The sequence below is a fragment of the Rhinatrema bivittatum genome, chromosome 3 (assembly GCF_901001135.1).
Source record: "Rhinatrema bivittatum chromosome 3, aRhiBiv1.1, whole genome shotgun sequence".
Lineage (NCBI taxonomy): Eukaryota > Metazoa > Chordata > Amphibia > Gymnophiona > Rhinatrematidae > Rhinatrema > Rhinatrema bivittatum.
The window spans coordinates 180,664,214-180,686,605 of record NC_042617.1 but is presented as its reverse complement, the minus strand read 5'-3'; the positions used below and the strand labels follow the sequence as shown (position 1 = coordinate 180,686,605).

The window sequence follows — 22,392 nt, the reverse complement described above, 5'->3', positions numbered from 1 at the left end:
GGGCTGACCAATGGCACCGGTAGCCCCTGTGACATAGTAGGTCAAAGGCTATCGGCGCTATTGTGATCGAGGCAGGCCAGACAGCCCGACAGCATGGAGGGAGAAATCCCTCACGGGACCCCACTGGACCACCAGGGATGTTAGTAAGTCTTGGGGAGGGATCGGGATTGTGGGGGGGGGGGGGGTTGTATTTAATGTATTTAAGTGAATTTTAATGCTTGGGGTGGGTTGTTTTTAGCTTCGTTTTCCCACATAGTTTTTTGGTCCGGTTTTGTTTTTCCCCGTTTAGTTTTTGGTCGTTTTTCCAAAAAACTAACCGAGGAAAAACAAACTTTACCCCGAAGCATCCAACTCAAAAAATGACCTGGTAGAAAAAACGAAGCTCATCTCTAGTGGATAACACATTTAAATCGTCGGTTCAGTGTGCTGCGGCAGCCAAAAAAGCAAACAGAATGATGGGAATTATTAGAAAGGGAATGGTGAATAAAACGGAAAATGTCATAATGCATCTGTATCGCTCCATGATGAGACCGCACCTTGAATACCGTGTACAATTCTGGTCGCTGCATCTCAAAAAAGATATAATTGAGATGGAGAAGGTACAGAGAAGGGCTACCAAAATGATAAGGGGAATGGAACAGCTCCCCTATGAGGAAAGACTAAAGAGGTTGGGACTTTTCAGCTTGGAGAAGAGATGGCTGAGGGGGGATATGATAGAGGTGTTTAAAATCATGAGAGGTCTAGAATGGGTAGATGTGAATCGGTTATTTACTCTTTCAGATAATAGAAAGACTAGGGGGCACTCCATGAACTTAGCATGTGGCACATTTAAAACTAATTGGAGGAAGTTCTTTTTTACTCAACGCACAATTAAACTCTGGAATTTGTTGCCAGAGGATGTGGTTAGTGCAGTTAGTATAGCTGTGTTTAAAAAAGGATTGGATAAGTTCTTGGAGGAGAAGTCCATTACCTGCTATTAATCAAGTTGTCTTAGAGAATAGCCACTGCTTTTACTGGCATCCGTAGCGTGGGATAGACTTAGTTTTTGGGTACTTGTTAGGTTCTTATGGCCTGGATTGGCCACTGTTGGAAACAGGATGCTGGTCTTGATGGACCCTTGGTCTGACCCAGTATGGCAGGGAGCCTGAAAATGTCCTTGGAGGTTCTTACCAGGGCTGAAACACTCTCCCCTCCTCTCTTCAGGGGTCTGCCTGGCTCTGCACCACCGGGCAGACTGATTTACCCCGGGAGCCAAGGTGAATAGGGAACTTGGAGCTTGTTTTCTTTTTTTTGTTTGTTTTTTTACACAAAAACTTTAACTCTAGTAACAGGAAAAAATAAAGCCTAAGCTAAGAATAATCGAAAAAAATCCCCAAAGGGGCTACTTCCACGGAGGGGGAGCCTTCGGGTCGCTGAGGGAGCCAGTCCCACAGAACCACACGGGCTAGCTCTGCCAGGGGTAACCAACCCCCCATTCGCCTGGCTCTACCTGAGGGATGGCCCAGACACTGAACCTAACACCTCAGGAAGCAAGAAAAATCCATCTCACACAGAGCTGCAGGTATACACAACCACCATCTGCTGGAGTCAGAGAAATACTGATGAGCTGCAGGTGGCACACTTGGGATACCAATGCCTCGAAGCTTTGCTCTCTGACTCCATCTGCTGGTGGGAGTGCATAACCCACTGGTCTGGACTTGATCTGGGTATGTTCAGGAAAGTCTTGATCACCTGGAGAAGGACGGGGTGAACTGGTGGGCTAATTGGAAAACTGGTTAATTTCATTTACGTGCGCATATTTTAAAATTGGACAACCCTTTGCTTTCAGAAGTGAAATATACACATATAGGGCCAGATTTTAAAAGCCCTGCGCTTGTAAATCCGGCTGGATTTATGCGTGCAGGGGGATTACGCACACTGAGCCTATTTTGCATAAGCCCGGCGATGTGCGCAAGCCCCGGGACACGCATATGTCCTGGGGCTTTGAAAAAGGGGCGGGAAGGGGGCGGGGGCATGGGTGGGGCGCCGGTCCGGAGGCGGGACCGAGACCTCCAGCACAGCAGCCGTGCCGGGGGATCGCGCGCCGGCAGCCGGCCAGTGCGTGCAAGTTACTTCAGCCAGAGGCAGGCGTAAAAAACAAAATAAAGGTAGGGGGGTATTTAGGTAGGGCTCGGGGGCAGGTTAGATAGGGGAAGGGAGGGGAAAGTGGGGGGGGGGGCAGAAGGAAAGGGAACGGGGAAAGCCATCGGTGCTCCCCTAGGGTTCGGCACGCGCAAGGTACACAAGTGTGCCCCCCCTTGCGCATGCTGACCCTGGATTTTATAACATGCGTGCACCTGCGTGCGCATGTTATAAAATCGGGCGAAGATTTGTGCGTGGTGGGTTGCGCGCACAAATCTACGCCTGCGCGTAGCTTTTAATATCTGCCCCATATAGTTTTAAAATAGGTGGGAAAAGTATGCATGATCAATGCAGATGTACGTGGTTTCAATATATTGCATGTATTAGTGTATACGCCTGCAAATGTGCATATACTACAGGATAGAGATACACGTATTGTATAAAATGTGCGTATATCATATGTATGGGTTATAAAATACTTGTGTATATATGGTCATGGCCATATTCGCATGTATATTTATTTATTTTATTTATTTATTTAAGGTTTTTATATACCGGCAATCATGAGCACATATCTTGCTGGTTTACATGAAACGGGGGTGCATTAATAAACATGAAACTTAAAACTGTGGTGACCGAAGGAGATAGTTACAATTAACAGGGGTCGCAGAACTTGGAGAAGAAGGAAGAGAAAGGAAAGAATAAATGGTTAGACAATATACAAATTAAGTTAAATACTATGTACAAATGGCATGGTTAATGGATTATGTCCTTGGATTATGTCTTTAGATTGTGTCTGGGAAAGCTTGCTTGAATAACCAAGTCTTAAGTCTTTTCCTGAAAGTTGGGAGGCAGGGTTCCAGTCTGAGATCTGTAGGAATGGAATTCCAAAGAGAGAGGCCAGCTGTGGAGGTGGCACGATCTCTTAGGGTAATGTGTCTGGTCGTTTTCGCAGGGGGAACTTGGAGGGCGCCTCTGTATACATCTCTGGTAGGTCTTGTCGAATTGCCACTGTGCACATTTCTCCTCTATGCTATTTACAATAAGAAATTAGAGAAGGTTCGATCTCTTTACCCATCCCTTTCAAGAATCCGGATGGCATTAAATCTAAGGAATAAGTTGTTGCATTCACAGATTGTAAAATTTCCCCATATCTACTGTTACTCTCCTGATTCTATCAGTACATGCTGTTGTTCCATTTTATTCCTCGAGATTTCCTCTTCCTTGAACTGATGAACTTCTCTCCACTAGATCATCTTGCTGTTGTGAGACGGCTACTTTCTTTTTGCTCTAATTAACAGCTCCTAAGGGTGAACTAGTGAATTCTGTTTTAACTGCTGATCTCGATGATGGTTTATGGTTTATTCCACTTGATGAATCGCTATATCTTTATCTGACTCAACCCTCAGCTCATTATGAATTGTCTCAATTTTTTCAATAAGAAATTAAGAAAAATTATAGCTTGTCAAGCTCCCAAGGGGTTTCTCTAATGATCTCCTGTTAATGTATTTACTATTGAGAAGAGCTTCTGTTGATAGTCTTGTGCTGACACTAACTGATCAGTAAAATACAATTTCTTTGGTAATTTGACAGCCTCTCTGTAACTTATTAGACTTCAATTTTAGCTAAGTATGCACTGCTAATGAAGAGCCTGATTTAATAAGGTTTTTTTTTCTATATGGTAAAATAGCTTAGTAAATCAAGCCCTAAGACTGCAATGCTGTGTCAGTCAAAGCAGTAGGTGTATATTGTGTACAATAGGCTATCATAGAAACAGACTGTGGTGCCAGATAATGGCCATAAGGTCCATCTAGTCTGCCCAATTTGCATTGGCTTAAACCCTAATTTTTTTTTATTATATTCCGCTTTACAGCACTTCACAGCAGATTACGTTCAAATACTGTAGTTAATTCCCTATCCCGCTAGGGCTTACAATCTATTGATCTCGTCTTCCTCTTTACCTCTTTGTAACGAGGGATCTTCTGTGATTATCTGTGCCTTCTTGAATTCTGTTACTGTTTTATATATCTACTACGAGTCCATTCTATGTATCCCCCCACTCCTGCAATAAAGAAGTTATTTTCTAATATAACTCCTGAGTCTACCCCTCCTTGAGAGTCAGAGATTCTGGCTGCATGTTCTGTAATTTCCTTTTCATTGCAGAAGGTTTGCTTATTTGCTTCTTGGGCATTATTATTCATGTCTTTTATGTATTTGAATGTCTCTGTCATATCCCCCCGCCACCCGCCACGTCTCTTCTCTCTGAGTGGCATGTCAGAACTCAGCCTGTATGAGCGATCATGGGTTTCGCAATGCATCCTACTATTTTTTTCCAGAACTAAATAAATTCCAATAAAATATTTAATTGGGCTCTTAAGAGTTAAACCTGCCTTCCAGTAAATTATTCATTATTTTTAGAGTTAAAATTGATAAACATAAGGAAGGGAAGGGAAAATTGGTTATTTAACCTTTTCCAAGTAAAGTTCAAGGGCGGCTTACAGCATTTTTTGAATTCAGGTACAACAATGCCACACCCTAAAGAGCTTTACAATTTACACGGGTACCTGAGGCAACAGCAGACAAAGTTATCTGCCACCTGTCATATCCAAACTGCTTGCCCTGTGGTTTACTTACCAATATAAGCAGCAGTGTCAGTCACCATGTACTTGTTCCGATTTATCTTTGGAAAGGACATGTTCTTCTGTTCTTTAGGAGTAAAAAATTTCTGCAATGAAAGTGCAGATGAGATTATGCAAAGGTCTGCATATAACCAAGTCCCTCAAGAATGAAAGGACGATAGGAATCTCTTTTTACAGAAAATATAACACAAAGCAAATCGCAGCTAATTTTAAGGATAGTATTTTGCAACACAGTGATGATGATTAACGACTTTGATTCTTGAGAGAAATGAGCATATTCCCAGTACGGTTCATTTAGATCTATCTTATTGCCTTCTAGGAGGTACAAAGTGCAAAGGACAAATACTTAAATCTTTCAAATCATTGGTTCCATAACAGTTGTAATACCCGTGATTCACATTTTAACAGGTACTATAATCTATATAATTATATTGTTTCAACTTTGCATTTTCTTGCTGTAATTTGACTGCCAAATAATAGATTTCATATAAAATACATTCCTTTAGCATTAAAAAGATATTCTGTAATGAACAGCAACTGATATGGATAGCTTATTTGATATAACAACTGTAAGAGCATATGTTTTTGGTGTCTCTGAATTTTTCTTTCCCCATATGGAGGCTATTGGTATTATATATCATATCCGAATGCAGGGGTCTGAACCAATTCGAGTTCCTACAAGTTTTTTATGCCAGCTTCTGGAATTCGATTTGACTGAGAATTTATTTCTTGTTTGACAATCAATTTTTTCAACAGATCAAGGACATCGCTATGAGTGCAACAGTTGCACCCAATGTTGCATATCTATATGTCAGACATTTTGAAGACTGATGGTTACAAAGGAGTCCCTACATAAAGTACATTTAACTGTGGAGGCGTTTTATTGATGATATCTTTATTCTGTGGACTGGTGATATAACAACAGTGTCCTCTTTTATGTTATGGCTAAATGGACAGCAATTTGCAGTTTACTTATATTTGCTATATGGATACTATTGCTTTTTCTGGACACTATGTTATCTGATGGATTTCAGTGCTCTATATTTTGAAAACCAATTGCCCGTAATATACTCCTTCAATTCTCTAGTTGTCACCCTTTCAAACTCCGGAAGAGTTTACCAGTCAGACAATTTCTATGTCTCCATTAACAGTTGAGTTTAAAACTAGGGCTATAGAAATGAAGAGATATTTCTTGGAATATGGATACCCTTGAAACGTGGTGAAGCAAGCCTACAAACGAGCAAGATGGGCCAACCGTGATTAGTTGTGTTCTAGTAATCTAAGGATCGTCTGTGTTTTATCATACTCTGCTCAGGTACAGTTAATTCCGCCACGTACATTTAATTCAGTGCAGTATGCGTCGACATTGGCATATTCTACAAACACATTCCTCTTTTCAGACTATGCCAATATCTGCATTCAAGAAAGCACCTAATGTCCGCGATGCGTTTGTTAAATCGGCTTTTCTTTCTGCAGCAGTAGCAGCACCTAGCAAATTACCCAAAGAACATTTTCCCTGCAGTACAATGTTCAAAATGCCAGTTTTTGTTTAGCAGTGAGGTGATCTCCGTCACAGAAAGCTTAACACACATCCTCCTACAACTGTATCACTCGAGGGATGAAATATGCAGTCTGGTGCCCATGCCGTTTGTTTTTGATAGGTAAAACAACACGGTATATCTGTGTAAGGATTTTCGAACATCTAAATTGCTTGTGCTGGGGCTGGGCAGAACATAAGAACATAAGAACATGCCATACTGGGTCAGACCAAGGGTCCATCAAACCCAGCATCCTGTTTCCAACAGTGGCCAATCCAGGCCATAAGAACCTGGCAAGTACCCAAAAACCATGTCTATTCGATGTTACCATTGCTAGTAATAGCAGTGGCTATTTTCTAAGTCAACTTAATTAATAGCAGGTAATGGACTTCTCCACCAAGAACTTATCCAATCCTTTTTTAAACACAGCTATACTAACTGCACTAACCACATCCTCTGGCAACAAATTCCAGAGTTTAATTGTGCGTTGAGTAAAAAAGAACTTTCACCGATTAGTTTTAAATGTGCCACATGCTAACTTCATGGAGTGCCCCCTAGTCTTTCTATTATCTGAAAGAGTAAATAACTGATTCACATCTACCCGTTCTAGACCTCTCATGATTTTAAACACCTCTATCATATCCCCCCTCAGCCCCCTTTGTAGACCATTGGTCAGCAACAGGCCATTCTGCAAAAGCTTTAACTTTTGCAGTTGCAGAAACCTCTGAAGAGTCTGGGGGAGGAACATTTGATCGTATTTTGCTACAGCAAGAACAAATACTTATTTTTAAATATAATCCTGTAACACCACATAACCTGAACAAAGGAATTGATTGGACTGTGGCTTTGTTAAGTTTATTATTTACATTTACTGCTTTTCAATCCTTTACTTTTATTGGTGAGTTTTATGTTTTGATTGACAACTCTATGGGGTAGATTTTAAAAATGTGCGCGATTGCGTACTTTTGTTCGCGCACCAGGCACGAACAAAAGTACGCTGGATTTTATAAGATACGCGCGTAGCCTATAAAATCCGGGGTCGGCGCGCGCAAGGGGGTGCACATTTGTGCAACCGTGCGCGCTGCCTGTTCCCTCCGAGGCCGCTCCGATTTCGGAGTGGCCTTGGAGGGAACTTTCCTTCGCCCTCCCCCCACCTTCCCCTCCCTTCCCCTCCCTAGCCCACCTCCCCGGCCCTATCTAAACCCCCCCCTACCTTTGTCGGCAAAGTTACGCCTGCTGAAAGCAGGCATAACTTTGCGTGCGCCGGCCGGCAGCCCCGTTCCGTGTTCCGTTCCTGGGGGCTGGTCTGGAGGCTGCGGCCACGCCCCCGGAACACCCCCGGGCCGAAACCACGCCCGTGTCGCCGCCCCCAAAACGCCACGTCACGTGCGTCGCCACCCCCAAAACGCCGCGTCACTCCGGCCACGCCCATGACACGCCCCTTTTAGAAAGCCCCGGGATTTACGCGCGTCCCGGGGCTTTACGCGCGCCGGCGGCCTATGCAAAATAGGTGCGCCGGCGCGCAAGGCTTTTAAAATCTGCCCCATAGTGTCAGTTTTGCATGCACATTTACCTGTGCAAAGAAGGGGCGGTTTAGGGGCTTTCTGGGGTACGGCCGAGAGGAACATGCCCAGGTTGCTATTTTATAAGAGATTTATGCAACTACATTAGGAACTGATTCGCACAATTTTACACCTGCTAATTATCTAGCGCAAATGATATCAAAGTTGTTTATTGTCTGCTGTTGGTTGGATAGGAGGTCTGGGTGAACTGGGGGGAGCTCAGGGAGAAGAACTAGGAAGGTCTTAATGACCTGGAGAAGGACTGCATGAACTGGTGGAAGTAGTGGCAAATTATGGGCTGGATTTGAAAAAGGTTACACGCGCTGGGCCTATTTTAAAAAGGCCCGGCGACACGTGTAAAGCCCCGGGACGTGTGTAAGTCCTGTGGCTTTACTAAAGGGGTGGTCCGGGGGCGGGGTGGGGCGGAGCCAGATGCAGGCGCAAAAGGTAAAATAAAAAATTTGGGGGGGTTTAGAGTAGGGCTAGGGGGAGGAAAGGTTAGGGGAAGGGGTGGGAAGGTCAGGTTAGGGGGAAGGGAACGGGGGAAGGCAGCGCGGCTCGGTGCGAGCAAGGTGCACAATTATGCACCCCCTTGCGCACACCGACCTCTGATTTTATAACTTGCGTGAGCCTGCGCCCACAAGTTATAAAATCGGGTGTACATGTTTGCGCGCCGGGCAGTGTGCGCACATGTTCGCCCATGCACACCTTTTTAAAATCTACCCCTATGCATGCAAAAATCAGTGTTTTACACAAACAAATATTTTTTTTCACATGTAAAATATACAGCGCATTTTTATAAAATCAGCAGAAAAAGTACACGCTTCAATGCACGACAGATATTTGCACATAACCAATATACGCACTTATGTTGGAGGGTAGACATATGCGCATATACTTTATAATCTGTGCAGGCCAGATACGCGCAGGATATAAAATGCTGTTGTAGATATCTGTGTAGCCTAAGATGTGCATATATGGGGCTGTGCGGAGTTGTTTATCCTTTTACTATTCAAATTAGACTATTGCAGGTGTGGGTAAACCTACTATGCTACTTTTTTTGGGAAAGATGCAGGGAATTATTTCAGATTTGTGAAAGAGAAAGGTAAATGAAAGGATATCTACAGTAGGTCTGCATCCTGATTCTGGGTGGTGTTTCTTTTAGCCCTGCAGGTTTCATTCAATGCTGCCCAACCCACTGTCAACTACTCTCAAACTGGCTCCAGCACAGAGAAGCAATAACAGAGAAATAATAAAAAAAAAACAAACCAGAGGCATTATTTAAAAAAAAAAAAAAAAAGAAAAAGTATCAGTAATCCACAGTCTGCTGCATATCTGCTGTGAGAAATCCATAGGTGGTTAGCTCGCAATCAATATAGCTGCTGCAGGTTTCCCTTGACCACCTATGATTGATGATGGCCCTATGCACTGGCAATTTATACAGTGTTTAAATGAAGGGTACAATGGGACACTTGCTTTATCGGATCTGAAATTCAGTAGCAGTATACTCCCCCAGACACAAGGAAAACAAATATGGCAACGTCAAATTTCTGCTTTTACCAAGAAAGAAAACCTTTTCAGGAAGGTACCTCTAGCAATCATGCTCACATCTTATTTCCTTGTTCATAAAAGGCCTGCAGATTAAAAAAAAAAAAAATCAGCCTCGGTATCTACAAAGTAGACTCTCCAGAATATTAATGAAATACATTAACATCCTGAGAAGGAATCGGGAGAGAATTCTCAGAATCAGAATCTGAATTAATGCATTTTCTATGGCTGAAGTCGACATTATTCATAGATGCCATCCTGCAATTACATTTAGAATTAAAGGATAACCTTAAGGCCACTATGTCATGTGTGGACGCTTATAAAATTACTGTTTGCTTTATATATTTTATTTTATGTTATTTTAAGGTTTTTATATACGGATAACCGTTTGCACATCGTATCGGTTTACATTGAACATATAATAATGAGAGAGAAGTTACATGGAATGATTAGGTTGTATGTATAGCATGGTAAGAGAAAGTACATAACATTAAGAAGAGAGTACATAACTGTTGAAATACATATATATATATATATTAGTAACTATATACAAGTTGTCAATTTAAAGTAAGGGATATATATACACATATATATATACACATATATATATATATTTTTTTTTTTTTTGTTTCAGGGATATATATACACATATATATATTTTTTTGTTTCAGGTTCCTTTTAACAGTGACAGCCACTGGGGAAATGACTGGCTACATTTTTGAGAGCACTGGAACAAATCCTAAGGGCTCTCATTTTTAGGGTAGGAAAACAGACAATTCAAAATAAACACACTGAAACCTAACTCCAACACCTTACATTTCTCTAAATTGGATTACACACATCTCAGTCTTTGTTCACTTACAGGCATTAAGCACATATTTAGAATGAGGGAAATGTTTCACTCTATGAAGGTATAGACACCATGCAATAACAAACAATCAGGCTAATGCAATATCGGTGCGTGGAAAATGGGCATTCATGATCGAGTGCCCGCTCGACCCCGCCTCTTTCCCCTCCCTTTTCGGCAGGTCTTTCTGCGGTGCGTACTAAGAGATTCGAGCATGGCCACAGGCCTTTGAAAATCCCCGCGGCGCACGCACGGCCCAGCCACGCACGTATCTCCCGTTTTGAATGCGCACCGGTTTTTTTAAATCGGCCCGATAGGATCACACATACACTCCCAGACACTGACATACACACATTCACACATATACACTGACACACACAATCAATCACACCTACTCTCACATGCTTGCACATACAGGATAAATCACATATACATTCACATGATGACACACACATGATCACACATACTCTCTCCGATGCTGACAACCATCATGAGTCACACATACCCTGTCACACTGATACACATACACGATCAGTAAGACATACACTCTCAGATGCTGACACACACATGCCCAGTCATTCATGCACTCTCTCCCTCTTCTAGAATTTAAAAGCTGCAGCAGCTCCTGTAAATAATCGAAAAAGCATTATACTCAGTGATGGTTAGGGGGTCCAGGCAAAACCCTGGGATAAAGGTGTCTTGGAAGGGCTGCCTGTGCCTCTTGCTGTTGGAAGCACGGACTGCAAGACCCTAGTACTCTATTTTGGTTTTTTTTTTCTTTTGCTAGGGCCTGCGGCAGAGGATGAATCAACAGAGGAGACCTGAGCCATGGATCTGGCGGTGAGGTAAATGTGGGAGGCCTCCTGGCTGCCTCCTACCAAGAGAGGCAGAGCCGGGGAGGAGAGGCAGCTGAAAGTTGGGGAGAGGATCCAAGAGAGCCGCGAGAGAATAAGGAAGCATGCAAAACATGCACAGATGGCAGAAGGGACCAGGTACTGCTGTAATCACACTTCTGTCCATCAGGCTTATCGCCAGCTACCCGCAGCTTAGGCTATTTGCTTCCCTTCGGCTTCCAAGGCAGAGGTGAGGCATCTACAATGTGTGCGAGCAAAGAAAGCATGCCGGCAGGCCAGGTGGTGACTTACTCTCTCTCATTGCTTCCTCAGAGGCTGGAAGCCTGGCCGAGGAGGCCATGGTGCCCACTGGCAACGCAGCAGAACAGGCCACGATCACCAGCCGGATCTGGGCACTCATCGACGCCAACTGCCTGATGATTTTCAGCAAAAAGTTGTGCCCATACTGGAAGACAGTAAAAGACCTTTTTGATAGCCTAAATATAAATATATAATGAGTGGGAGGCTCCTATTGTGCGAGAAGCACTGGGGACCTGGTGTTGGAGGCAGTGGTTCCCCACGCATGGGGGCTGCTGCGACCAACACCAACCTTGTGATTGGGCGGACCAGCCCACTGGGGCATGCTTGAAGCCCTGATAGGCCAATCCGTCCCTGAGTGTAACAAAGAAAAAAAAAAAAGCATCACTAGATCCCAACACTGCTGCCGCCTGCCCCCTCCATATGCTGTGGATCCAAGCTTGGACTATGGTCAAAGATACTTCTCACCCAAGAAGACCTCTCACCCTCTATTCAGCACCTCCCTGATTATCCCCCTATCTCTCCTGCACAGTATCTCCATGAGTCCTCTCTCCTCCCCACCCTCTGATTCCCTATCTCTTCCCATCCCCCTGATCCCCTCCCTCTGCCCACCATCCCTCTGACCTCTCTGCTCCCTCACTTTTCCAATTTCCTGATTCTCTCCTCTGTCTTCCATCCCCCTGAGCCTCTCCTTTAAAACATTTTACCTCAATTATTTCAAGCACTTATCAGAATTAAAAATTCCTTATAAATCTATATTTTATATTTAATGCAGTGTATAAATGCCAAAGTATATCATGTAAAAAGCAAAGAAAACAAACAGATCCAATCATTTATGTAATAAAATAAAAATTAATGTATTCTTTCATGAATTCTCTTAGCAAAAAGTCAGAAATCATCATAACTATAATAAAATATCATTAATCATCAGAACAGGTGCAGAGCAGAGCTAGGACAATTTACATTACAACTAAAATGAAAAAAAAAATTCAAATTCTGGTGTCACCTCAGCAAAAAATAACCCTCCACTGCTATTTCGTGAAGTAACGGAAACTCCTGCAAGGAAAGAGACATCTAGAATCTTGCCATACCATACAGTCACAGCACTGACTCTCATGATTCAAATAACAGCAACCTTATGAAAAAGCAGCAATGCAAATACTACACCAGGTCCTAGAACATTAATACATACGCCCCCCCCAATCAGGGTCCCATTCATACACATCCACCCCCCCCCACCACACACCCCAGGCAGGATCCTATTCACAAACACACATGCACCCCAGGCAGGTACTCATTCACACATACACACTCCCAGGCAGGTTCTCATTCATACACACACACACACCAGCAGGTTCCCATTCACACATACACAAACCCCAGGCAGGTTCCTATTCACACACATATACATACACACACCGCCACCCCCCCCCCCCCCACCCTACGCAGGTTCCCATTCACACACGCCCCAGGCAGGTACTCATTCCCCCCCACACACATACAAACACACTCCCAGGCAAGTTCTCATTCATACACATGCATACACACACACACAAACACACACACCAGCAGATTCCCATTCACACACATGTATATACCCCAGGCAGGTTCCCATTCACACACACACACACACTCCCCAATCAGGGTCCCATTCATACACATACACTCCCCTCCCACACCCCAGGCAGGTTCCCATTCACACACACGCATGCACACCCTAGGCAGGGCCTCATTCACACACACACATGCATGCCCCAGGCAGGTACTCATACACACACACACACACTCCCAGGCAGGTTTTCATTCATACACACGCATGCACACACTGCCTAGGGTATGCGTGCGTGTGTGTGTGAATAAAAACCTGCCTGGGGGGTGTATGTGTGTGAATGGGATCCTAATTTGTGTCAATGGGAACCTGCCTGGGGTATGTGTATGGTGGTAGCAGCAAATAGAAAGAGTGGCGAGCTGCAGCAAGCAGATTGCATATGCCTCTCACGCGCTTTTTACTGTATCTGCGCGGGAGCTTTGATCGCCAATGGGAAGCAACAGTACAGGCTCATTCCTTCCCTGCTGGCTTAACCTGACATTACAGCGTCTGGTTGCTGTTGTCACCAGACACTGTATAAAAAGTTGGAAAACTGGAATGTCCGATCCAAAACCGGGTCGTTGGTCACCCTACAACCTAGAAACAGACCTAGTGTACCTATTGGTAAATCGAGGACTTTTCATTTTTTGTTTATTTTCATTTTATTTCTTTAAAATGAAATGATTAAAAAAAAAAAAAAAAAAAAAAAAAGAACAAAAAGAAAAGAAAAAACGTTGACTGCAGCCCTGTTCCCTACCCCTTGCTGCCAAAATAAAAAAACAAAACAAAACAAAAAAACCCCCCACCTCCTGGGCTATGTACCATCCCCCTAGTCACTTGTAGCCGTGGGTCTTCACAGGGCAAGCGTGGTCCCAACCACTGCAGTTTCTCAAAATGCCACTGGCAAACCTGAGACCATGTTGCTGTTCAGCAGAAATTCAGAATAGTACCTGTCTGAAAAACTCCTGCCTATGAAGCCCTGTGGCTGTGGATGGGGCAGGAGGGCAACCCTGGGGGTGGGAAGGGGGGGGGGGCCCTGATGGAGGCCGAATGAGGTGGGGGGATATTTTATTTTGGCAGGGGGATTTGATTCTGCAGATACAGTCTCCGGGGCTGGCTGCACCTGATTTTCCTTTTTTTTTAATGAAATGAAAAGAAAAACCATTGAAATTTAGTTTGTTTTTTCTTTCATTTACTTTTCAAAGCAAAATGCAACTAAACAGAGAATTTTGTTCAGCTTCACTATTTTGTTTCAAAAGAAGGCATAGCCCTATTATCTTCCATTTCCTCACATGTGGAGTTATGACTGCTACTGCCATCACATCGATATCTGTAACAGAAACCACAGTAAAAATTGTACTAGACGCTCAGTCTTTCTTTGCCTAACAAGTTCAGCCTACCCAGCCTCTTATCATCATAGTGTGGCATTATTGCAGCATAATCTGAACATTTTGCTCATAAATTAAACCAAGTCTCATTTATTTTGCTCTCTTTGTATATATCTGGGGCCATGTTGTGAAGTATTACAATGATATAAAAGCCTTAAATCCCACTTGAAGTTCCAGACCTGCTCTTATGTCTTCTATGTTGCTCTTGTGCGCCACAGTGCTGTTCTGTACTCCCTGTGTGCTTTCTTATTCCTGGTCTTCCTCTCCTCTTATCAGGCCACTGCTAATCTGTTTCCCCAATGCTCCTCTGGCTCGCTCTGATAAATGGTAGTCAGTAAGCAGCCTGCAAAGATAAGTTTGGATTTCGTCTTTCAGCATATTGTCAGTTATAGGGAGGGTAATTTTCAACGGCTTGCACAGGGCTGTAGTCTGCTTTAATCTGCTCTAAAAAATGTCCCCAGTTGTGCCAGTTCGCGCAGGAAGTTATGCCTGCTCCGAAGCAGGTGGAACTTTCTTTGTGTATGTTTGTGTGCACACTTTCAAAAATCAAATGTATGCGCGTAAATGCTTTCCCCGCTCAAACTCTGTTCCCCTGCTATTCTTCCCATGCCCCCAACCCCAGAACGCCTACCACTCCACGTAATTGGGTTAATGATGTGCATGACAATTTAAGTGCATAAACTGGGGGTCATGCACAAAAAATACCCCTTTTATGAACATGATTCCATATTGCAATATGGGGTTTTGTATTATGAAGCGAGGGGGGAGGTATCATTACCATGGGACTACTCTACAAGTATCAATGCCAGCTCTTTATGTCATAGAAAGCACTCATATCACAATATGTGAATTCTAATTTAACTACATGACTATATAGCACTAATGCAAATAAACTCAAATTCCCATTAGGCAAGCTAATAGGCCAACTTACTATGGTTCCTGTACCTATATGTTGCTGGAAATTTGCAGTGGTAGTATGCATTGGCTGGAAGTTGCTGGACTAATCTACTGTGCTTCCACTGATCTCAGTTTGTGTAAGCTTACAGCAGCAGGGATGTGCATTTGTTTAAAATGAACTGCAAAACACGACGAATAAGGCAAATTCCTTTCATTTGGGGGCCCCCAAAACAAATCTTATTCGTTCTTTTCATTTTAAACTAATGATTCAGGCCTAGATTTAGGTCTGAAGCCGGGGTCTCACCCAGGCCATAGGCTGAGGCCCAAAGCAGGGGCCGTGGACTCTGCCCAAGTGCAACACCAGTACCTTGACCTAGGGGCTGCAGCCTAGGCACAAGGATGATGTTGGGGTTAAGACAGAGGCACGAACTGATTCTGGGGCCTTGGACAAGATGCCCAAAATTAAACAACAAAAAAAAAAATCTTACCTTATCCATCGGGGATCCGATGAATGCTAAGTCCTGATGCCAAACCCAGGCCTGACGCCGCTACCTGACCTGAAGGCTGGGTCTCGACACTGGGGCTTGGCCTAGTTCGGAGCCCGACCTCAGGCCTGACATTAGGACCCTGGAGCCTAAGCCCGACCCTGGGTCGGAGTCATTTGACTTGCAAGTGTTGAAGAACACAGAAGACCAAGAAGAGGCTCCAAGGCCTGGGCCAAGTCCCAGGCATCGAGCCTGGGTTCGGGCCTAGGTCCTGGCATCGGGACCCGGCCTCCGGGCCAGGGACCTAGCTTCCGAGCCAGGTCGCAGCATCAGGCATGGGTTCTGGCCTCAGCCCAGGCATCGGACCCAGGCTCCAGGTCAGGCCAAAACCTCAGCCTTGAGTAGGCTTACGTCACAGAGATCTACTGTGCCCTCGACCTACGCAAGGCCGAAGCTGGTGGATCCCAACTGGACAGAGTAAGTGGTGGTCGGTGGGGGGGGGGAGGTTTGTGATCCCAGCCTTGGCAATTTTTCAGGCAGGTGGGCGGGAGGCCCCAGGAGGCCTCATTTTCGTTTCTTGGCTTTTTTTTTTTTTTTATTATTGTTTGATTCCCATTTTTTTTCACAAATGAAAACAAATCAAACAATCCACGAACTGACATTTGTGGGGAAAAAAGATCCCGAAAATAAACTGAAAACAAAAACAGTTTTTTTTCCTCTTGCACATCTCTAGACAGCAGTTAGTTCTATAGGTTCAGTTCAAGGAAGACCAAAAGTTTAAACATAATTAAAAGATAAATGTCATCTGCACAATTTTACAGATTGTACTTCTTTAATTAGTAAAGTTTGCATACAGCAGATTTGTTTTTCTTTCTGCTGGCCAGTGATGGGTTAACCTCCTCTTAGAATGCTGCATTCTTTAATAAATGTAATCAATTAATTTAATTTACTAAATATTCCACAAGCTCCATGAAACATGTCCAATGTGGATTATAATTTACATATTGTTATGGGCTCACTACCACCCTTGCTGACATTGACTGCCCTGGCAAAATACTACAAAGGAGAGAGTGAAATGAGAAAAGCTTTTACTGATCACTCGCAAAGCAACAAATATGGTCCAAAATGATTTCAGCAAGGAAGGTGCTCTGTATGAGCCTGATTCTGATTATCTCTTTCCTTTCAGTCTCACTTTCTGAGTCTCTAACTCAGACCCTGAAGGAATTCAGCACCATCTCACACAAGAATCCAGCAGCAGATTATACCAACTCATTTGTGGGGTCAAATTATATGCAGCTACTTTTGTCACAGTACTTAGTATAATCACTTAAGTATTATCACTTAATAGTTATATTAACTGATCCTACTACAGCCACCATTCCTCTCTCTACCATATCTCTAGTCATTGCACCTCCATCAACCGTTCCTCTAGTCCTATCCATCTTAAGATGTGATCATTCCTCTGCACCTCTTCAACAGGCCCAGCACAACTGCACAGGGCAGCACACCCAGTGGGGCGGCGTCAGGAGCAGGATCCCGATCCCACCAGTGGCAGCAGAAGAGGAGGCCCGTGGTGCCGCCGGTGAACCCTATCCCACTGGTGGCTGAAGGAGATCCGTGGTGCCGCTGGTGGACCCGATCGCACCGCTGGCAGAAGCAGGAGGCTACAGCGGAGGATGAATGTCTGGCAGCTCCTCCTACAGGAAGAGAAGCTGCAGAATGGCTTTTCTCCACAAAGAAGGAACAGGCTGGCAGCAGCAGTGGAAAAGGAATGACCCATGGATCCTGACTGCCTGGTCTGTATGTGCGTGTGAGTGAATAGGAGGCTGCCTGTGATGAGTTTGTGTGTGAATGGGAGGCTGCCTGGAATGAGTGGGTGTGTGAATGGGAGGCTGCCTGGGATGGGTGTGTGTGTATAAATGGGGACCTGCCTGGGATGGGTGTTTGTGTGAATGTAAGCCTGCCTGGGGTGGGTGGGTGTGTGTGTGCACATGCGTGCATAGGAGCCTTCCTGGGATGAGCAGGGGGTATGTGTGTGAGAATGGGAGCCTGCCTGGGGTGTGTGCGTGCAAATGGGAGCTTGTCTGGCGTAGGTATGTGTGTGTATGTGTCAGTGGCGTAGCCACGGGTGGGCCTGGGTGGGCAGGTGCCCACCCAACTTAGACCCAGGCCCACCCAACTGGCACCGGAACGGCAAGGCTGTCGCGGGATCCCATCCCCGCGACAGCGAACAAGAGAACCCACGCCTCGCGCGCCATAACGGCACACATGGGGCAGCGCTGCTGCGGCCGTATGGCCAACCGGTCTTCCTGTTCGGGTGGGGGGGGGGGAGTGGAAGCGCCGCGGGCAGCTTCCGCTTCCTCCCCCCAATGCAGGAAGATCAGCTGCCTCTCCTGCTGCCACCCGTTCTCCTGCTATCTTCGGACCAAATGGCCCGCCGAACTTCCTGTTTGGGGGGAGCGGAAGCGCTGCGCACAGCTTCCGCTTTTTCCCCCAGAGCAGGAAGATCAGCTGCCTCTCCTGCTGCCACCGGCCTCCTGCTATCTTCGGGCGTTGGGCCGTACTGCCCGCCGATCTTCCTGCTTGGGGGGGGGGGAGGGAGGAAGCGGACGTTGTGCGCTGCGCTTCCGCTCCCCCCACCCCCCCCCCGACAGGAAGTTCGGCGGGCAGTACAGCCCGACGCCCGAAGATAGCAGGAGTCCGGTGGCAGCAGGAGAGGCAGCTGATCTTCCTGCTCTGGGGGAGAAAGCGGAAGCTGTGCACGTGCTTGAATGTGTATGTGTAGATGAGAATGGGAGTGTGTGTGTGGGTGAAAACTGGAGCCTGGGTGTGTATGTGGGTGAGAATGGAAGCTTGAATATGTGGGTGAATGGGAGCTCGTATGTGTGGTTGAGAATGGGAGCCTGGGTTTGTGGGTGGATGAGAATGGGAGCTTGAATGTGTGTATATATGGGTGAGAATGAGAGCCTGGGTTTGTGTGGGTGGGTGAGAATGGAAGCTTGAATATGTGGATAAGAATGGGTGCTTGAATGTGTGTATGTGTGGGTGAGAATAGTACCTTAAATGTGTATATGTATGGATGAGAATGGGAGCTTGAATATGTGTGGGTGAGACTGGGAGCATGGGTTTGTGGGTGAGAATGGGAGTCTGGGTTTATGTGTGTGGGTGAGAATGGGTGCCTGGATGTGCGTCTGTGTGTGCATAAGAATATAAACCTGGGGAGGGGTGAGAAAGTGAGAACTTGAATTTGAGCTTGGGGGGGGGGGGGGAGAGCATATGAGAGTGAGAGCTTGAGTGTGTGAGAGGGAGTCTGTGAGAGAAAGCGTGTATGTGTGTGTGTGTGTGTGTGTGTGTGTGTGGAAGGGAAGAAGACAGTAATAGAAGAAAGACACTGAAAAGGAATTAGGAAATGAGCTATAAGGGAAAAAATGGGACAAAGAGACCAGGACCAACTGATTAGAAAAATACAAAGATCAGACAACAAAGGTAAAAATATATATCTATATTTTGAGATGTTAGCAATTTAAATATAAGCAACAAAACCGCTCTCTCAAAATTTATGGACAGGTAGGAGCCGTGTATAAAATCGTAATAATAAGAAGGCTAAAGTACCACAAATCACCGTGAATTATGTTTGTATCATTAAGTAAACCTCATACTTAGGCGTAGATGTGAATGCTATGCTGCATAATTTGGCATTATTTATCAGTAAAAAAACAACTAGCAGACCTGCATGCCTACAGCCCACCCATGTTAACCTTGTGCCCACCCAAAAAATCAATTCTGGCTACGCCACTGGTATGTGTATGAGAGAGAGAGAGAAAGAACTGGGAGTACAGGTGGATTCCAACCTGCCAGCAGCTGAAATGAAGATAAAGGCCTGGGGCTGCTGGCAGATCCCAACCAAAGGACAGCTGGAAACCCCTGCGTGTGTATGAGCTTGTGTATGTATATAAGAAAGAGAGGAGAAAAATTGTGCATCCCTCTCTCAGTAATCCTAATCCATGACAATCTTAGGGTGACTGGAAATCAAAAGTTCCCAGGTATGAAGAGCGTGAATCCTTTTTACTTTTATTTTTCAGGTGTTATTTACTGTGTCTGCTGTTATGAAATATTTTATTGGTGTTTGGGACATTTAAAAAAACCTCTATAGGAGTTTTTTATTATTTGATCTTTTATTCAACAGGTTTTTAAAAAATATTATTAGTATGTTTTTAGTATTATGATTATGTATTTATTTTATTTTTAGTATTATGATTATGTATTTATTTTATTTCTTGATTTTATTGTTTGATGTTTGAGGAATGGTGATAGTTCTGTTTTATCATTGTTGCACTCCATAGAGAGTCTGCCTTCTTTTGGTTTCCAGTTCAGTTTTTGTCTGCACAATGTATTTCTACTTTATGGTTGCTCCATCTTGTATTTAGTGAGGGTCTGTTTATGCTCTGCACATGTGACTGAGGTGAGGCATTCTCCTATTAGGACGTGATTTAGTGTATTCGGGCTTTCAGAGGGTCAAGCCCACACCCAACACACATCACAATAGACCTAATACTATATGGGTTCCAAATGTCTTTTGTGCAAGGATTTCTGGTTGGTATCTCAGTAGTAAATGTAAATATAATGTAAGTGATAGTTTTACCTCTGAATACTGTACTTTGATATTTTTCATGTAAAATATAAATATATATAAAAAAACTCTTAATGTGTGTGGAATGAGCTGGGGGGGGGGGGGGGGGGTGGCGCATTGTGTAAGGCTGTAAGGTTCGTCTGGGACACCTGCCATTGGTACAGGGGGCGGGGAGGGGGGTCCATTTTTAAAGTTTGTATCACTGAAGGGAGTTGAGCTTTTTTTTGGTGGGCCTGGGACAGAGGATAAATGAACGGGGAAGGTGGGCGACAGTACAGTAATTGTTTGCATAGGGCAGCAAAAAACCTAGCACTGGCCCTGAACTCCAGTCACAATTCCTTGGGTTCTCCATCCCCTACTTCACGCTGCTGCTCATCTGTTCACCTCCTTTCCTATTCCTCATCCTACTAGCCTACTCCTTGGATCCTCCATCTTTCCTCTTATATTGCTGTTGTCCATGCTCCTTGGATTTTTCCCACTTCCTGTCACTGCTTTGATACTATAAGGCATTTAAATTTGAGCTTAACTGATATCTGAGTTCCAAAAAAGTAAACATTAACTGAAATCTCACTGTCAATTGTGTTATGCAGTAGAAGGATTTTCTTTGTTCACAAAATCATGTCACCTACATCCAGGGGCTCGATTTTTTCATGGACATGGTCATTTATAAAAAAATGCAAAATTACCAGCCTCTGTCAACACAATGTGAAATTATTTTCTACTGTGGAAGATTGGGGAGGGAGAAGAAAGGAGAAAGCAGTCCGAGCTGGATAACTAATACTAGCACAGAACAAAGATGCTTGGATTAAAGTTCACGATTTAGTCAAAATTAAGTTCACAAGAATGAAAGTTACCCCAGTAAAGATGAATCCAGAAATCAAAAGTACAGGAAAGCAAGCAGGTGCTTTGAAGAGAACAGTAGAAGAAAAGAATATTTCAGTTGGGTCATTTAATACATGGTCATTTCTTGAATTCTTTAAGAGACGTTTAACCTTCGTGATACTTCATTGTTTAAACATGAATAAGTAAGAGATGTATTGCTAAAGGATCTTAAAATGGCAAATACACATTGGATGATTCCATCTTTGATAAAGCTCTAGAAAACTCAGAAATATGAGATATCCTTTGTCTTTATTTTAACACATATTGTTGTAATTCCGCTTGCAGGAGGGCCCAGCTAGCGGTTCACTCACCTCTCAGTGTGGCCTTGTGCCGCCACTCTCAGCAGCAGTGGTGCCACTGCTGCCACTACCTAGCCTCTCTGTGTGGCCGGAGAGTCACCGCCCCTGCCTGTTCTATGCAACGCTGAGATGCTGCTGTCACCGCTGCATTCTCCTGCAGCCTGGAGCACCTCCGATGCTGCCGTCTGCTTCCTGTGTTGTCTCTCTCCTGCCAACGTTCACCCTAGGCACACTCATGTGCCATAGCCCTGCATTTAAAGGGCCCACAGCAGGCAATGCCACAGCTCCTCCCAATGATGTCATCTCCAGACAGCCCTATAAAAGGACTCTTCAGTCTTTGCTCCTGGACTTAGTGCTTTCAAGGTTCTCCATGTTGCCTGTTCCATGTTCCTGCTCTCCAGGTTCCTGTGATGTCCTGGTCTCTTCGTATGTTCCTGAATCCAAGTCTTCATCTTGTTCTTGAATCCAAGTCCTTGTCTTTTTCCTGGTTCCAAGTCTTTATCCTGTCCAGAGTCTTCAGAGTCCTCATTTTCTGGTTCAAATCTTCAGAAGTCCATTCCTAGTTCCTGAGTTCCGAGTTTCTAAGTCCTGTTCCAGTCTTCAGAGTTCTTGTTCCAGCTTCTGCCTTATTCCTGAGTCCAGTGTCTGCATTGCTGTTATGGTCTGCGACCAGCCCACGGGTTGTGAAGGGTGCACAGTGGTGCCTCCTCAGTGCCTTTGTCTGTTCCAAGTCTTTGGTGCCTTCGTTTAGTTCCAAATCTTCAGAGTCATGTTCAAGTCTTCATCATGTCTTGTCTTGAGTCTTCTGCTTCCGACT

The 22,392-nt window shown here is 44.5% G+C and overlaps 1 protein-coding gene across 9 annotated transcripts in view; it reads right to left on the bottom strand.

Moving 5' to 3' along the window:
• Window positions 1–22,392, bottom strand: part of PLD5 (phospholipase D family member 5) — a 718,242-nt gene that overhangs the window by 5,133 nt on the left and 690,717 nt on the right. For 7 of the 9 annotated variants that reach the window (XM_029593990.1, XM_029593993.1, XM_029593994.1 and 4 more), the window contains one exon: window positions 4,756–4,846. In XM_029593990.1, coding sequence (XP_029449850.1) covers window positions 4,756–4,846 — 91 coding nt within the window. Of the gene's footprint in view, window positions 1–4,752; window positions 4,847–9,449; window positions 9,495–14,162; window positions 14,726–22,392 lie in introns of those variants that run through there. The other 2 variants (XM_029593995.1, XM_029593996.1) reach the window with 2 other exon arrangements.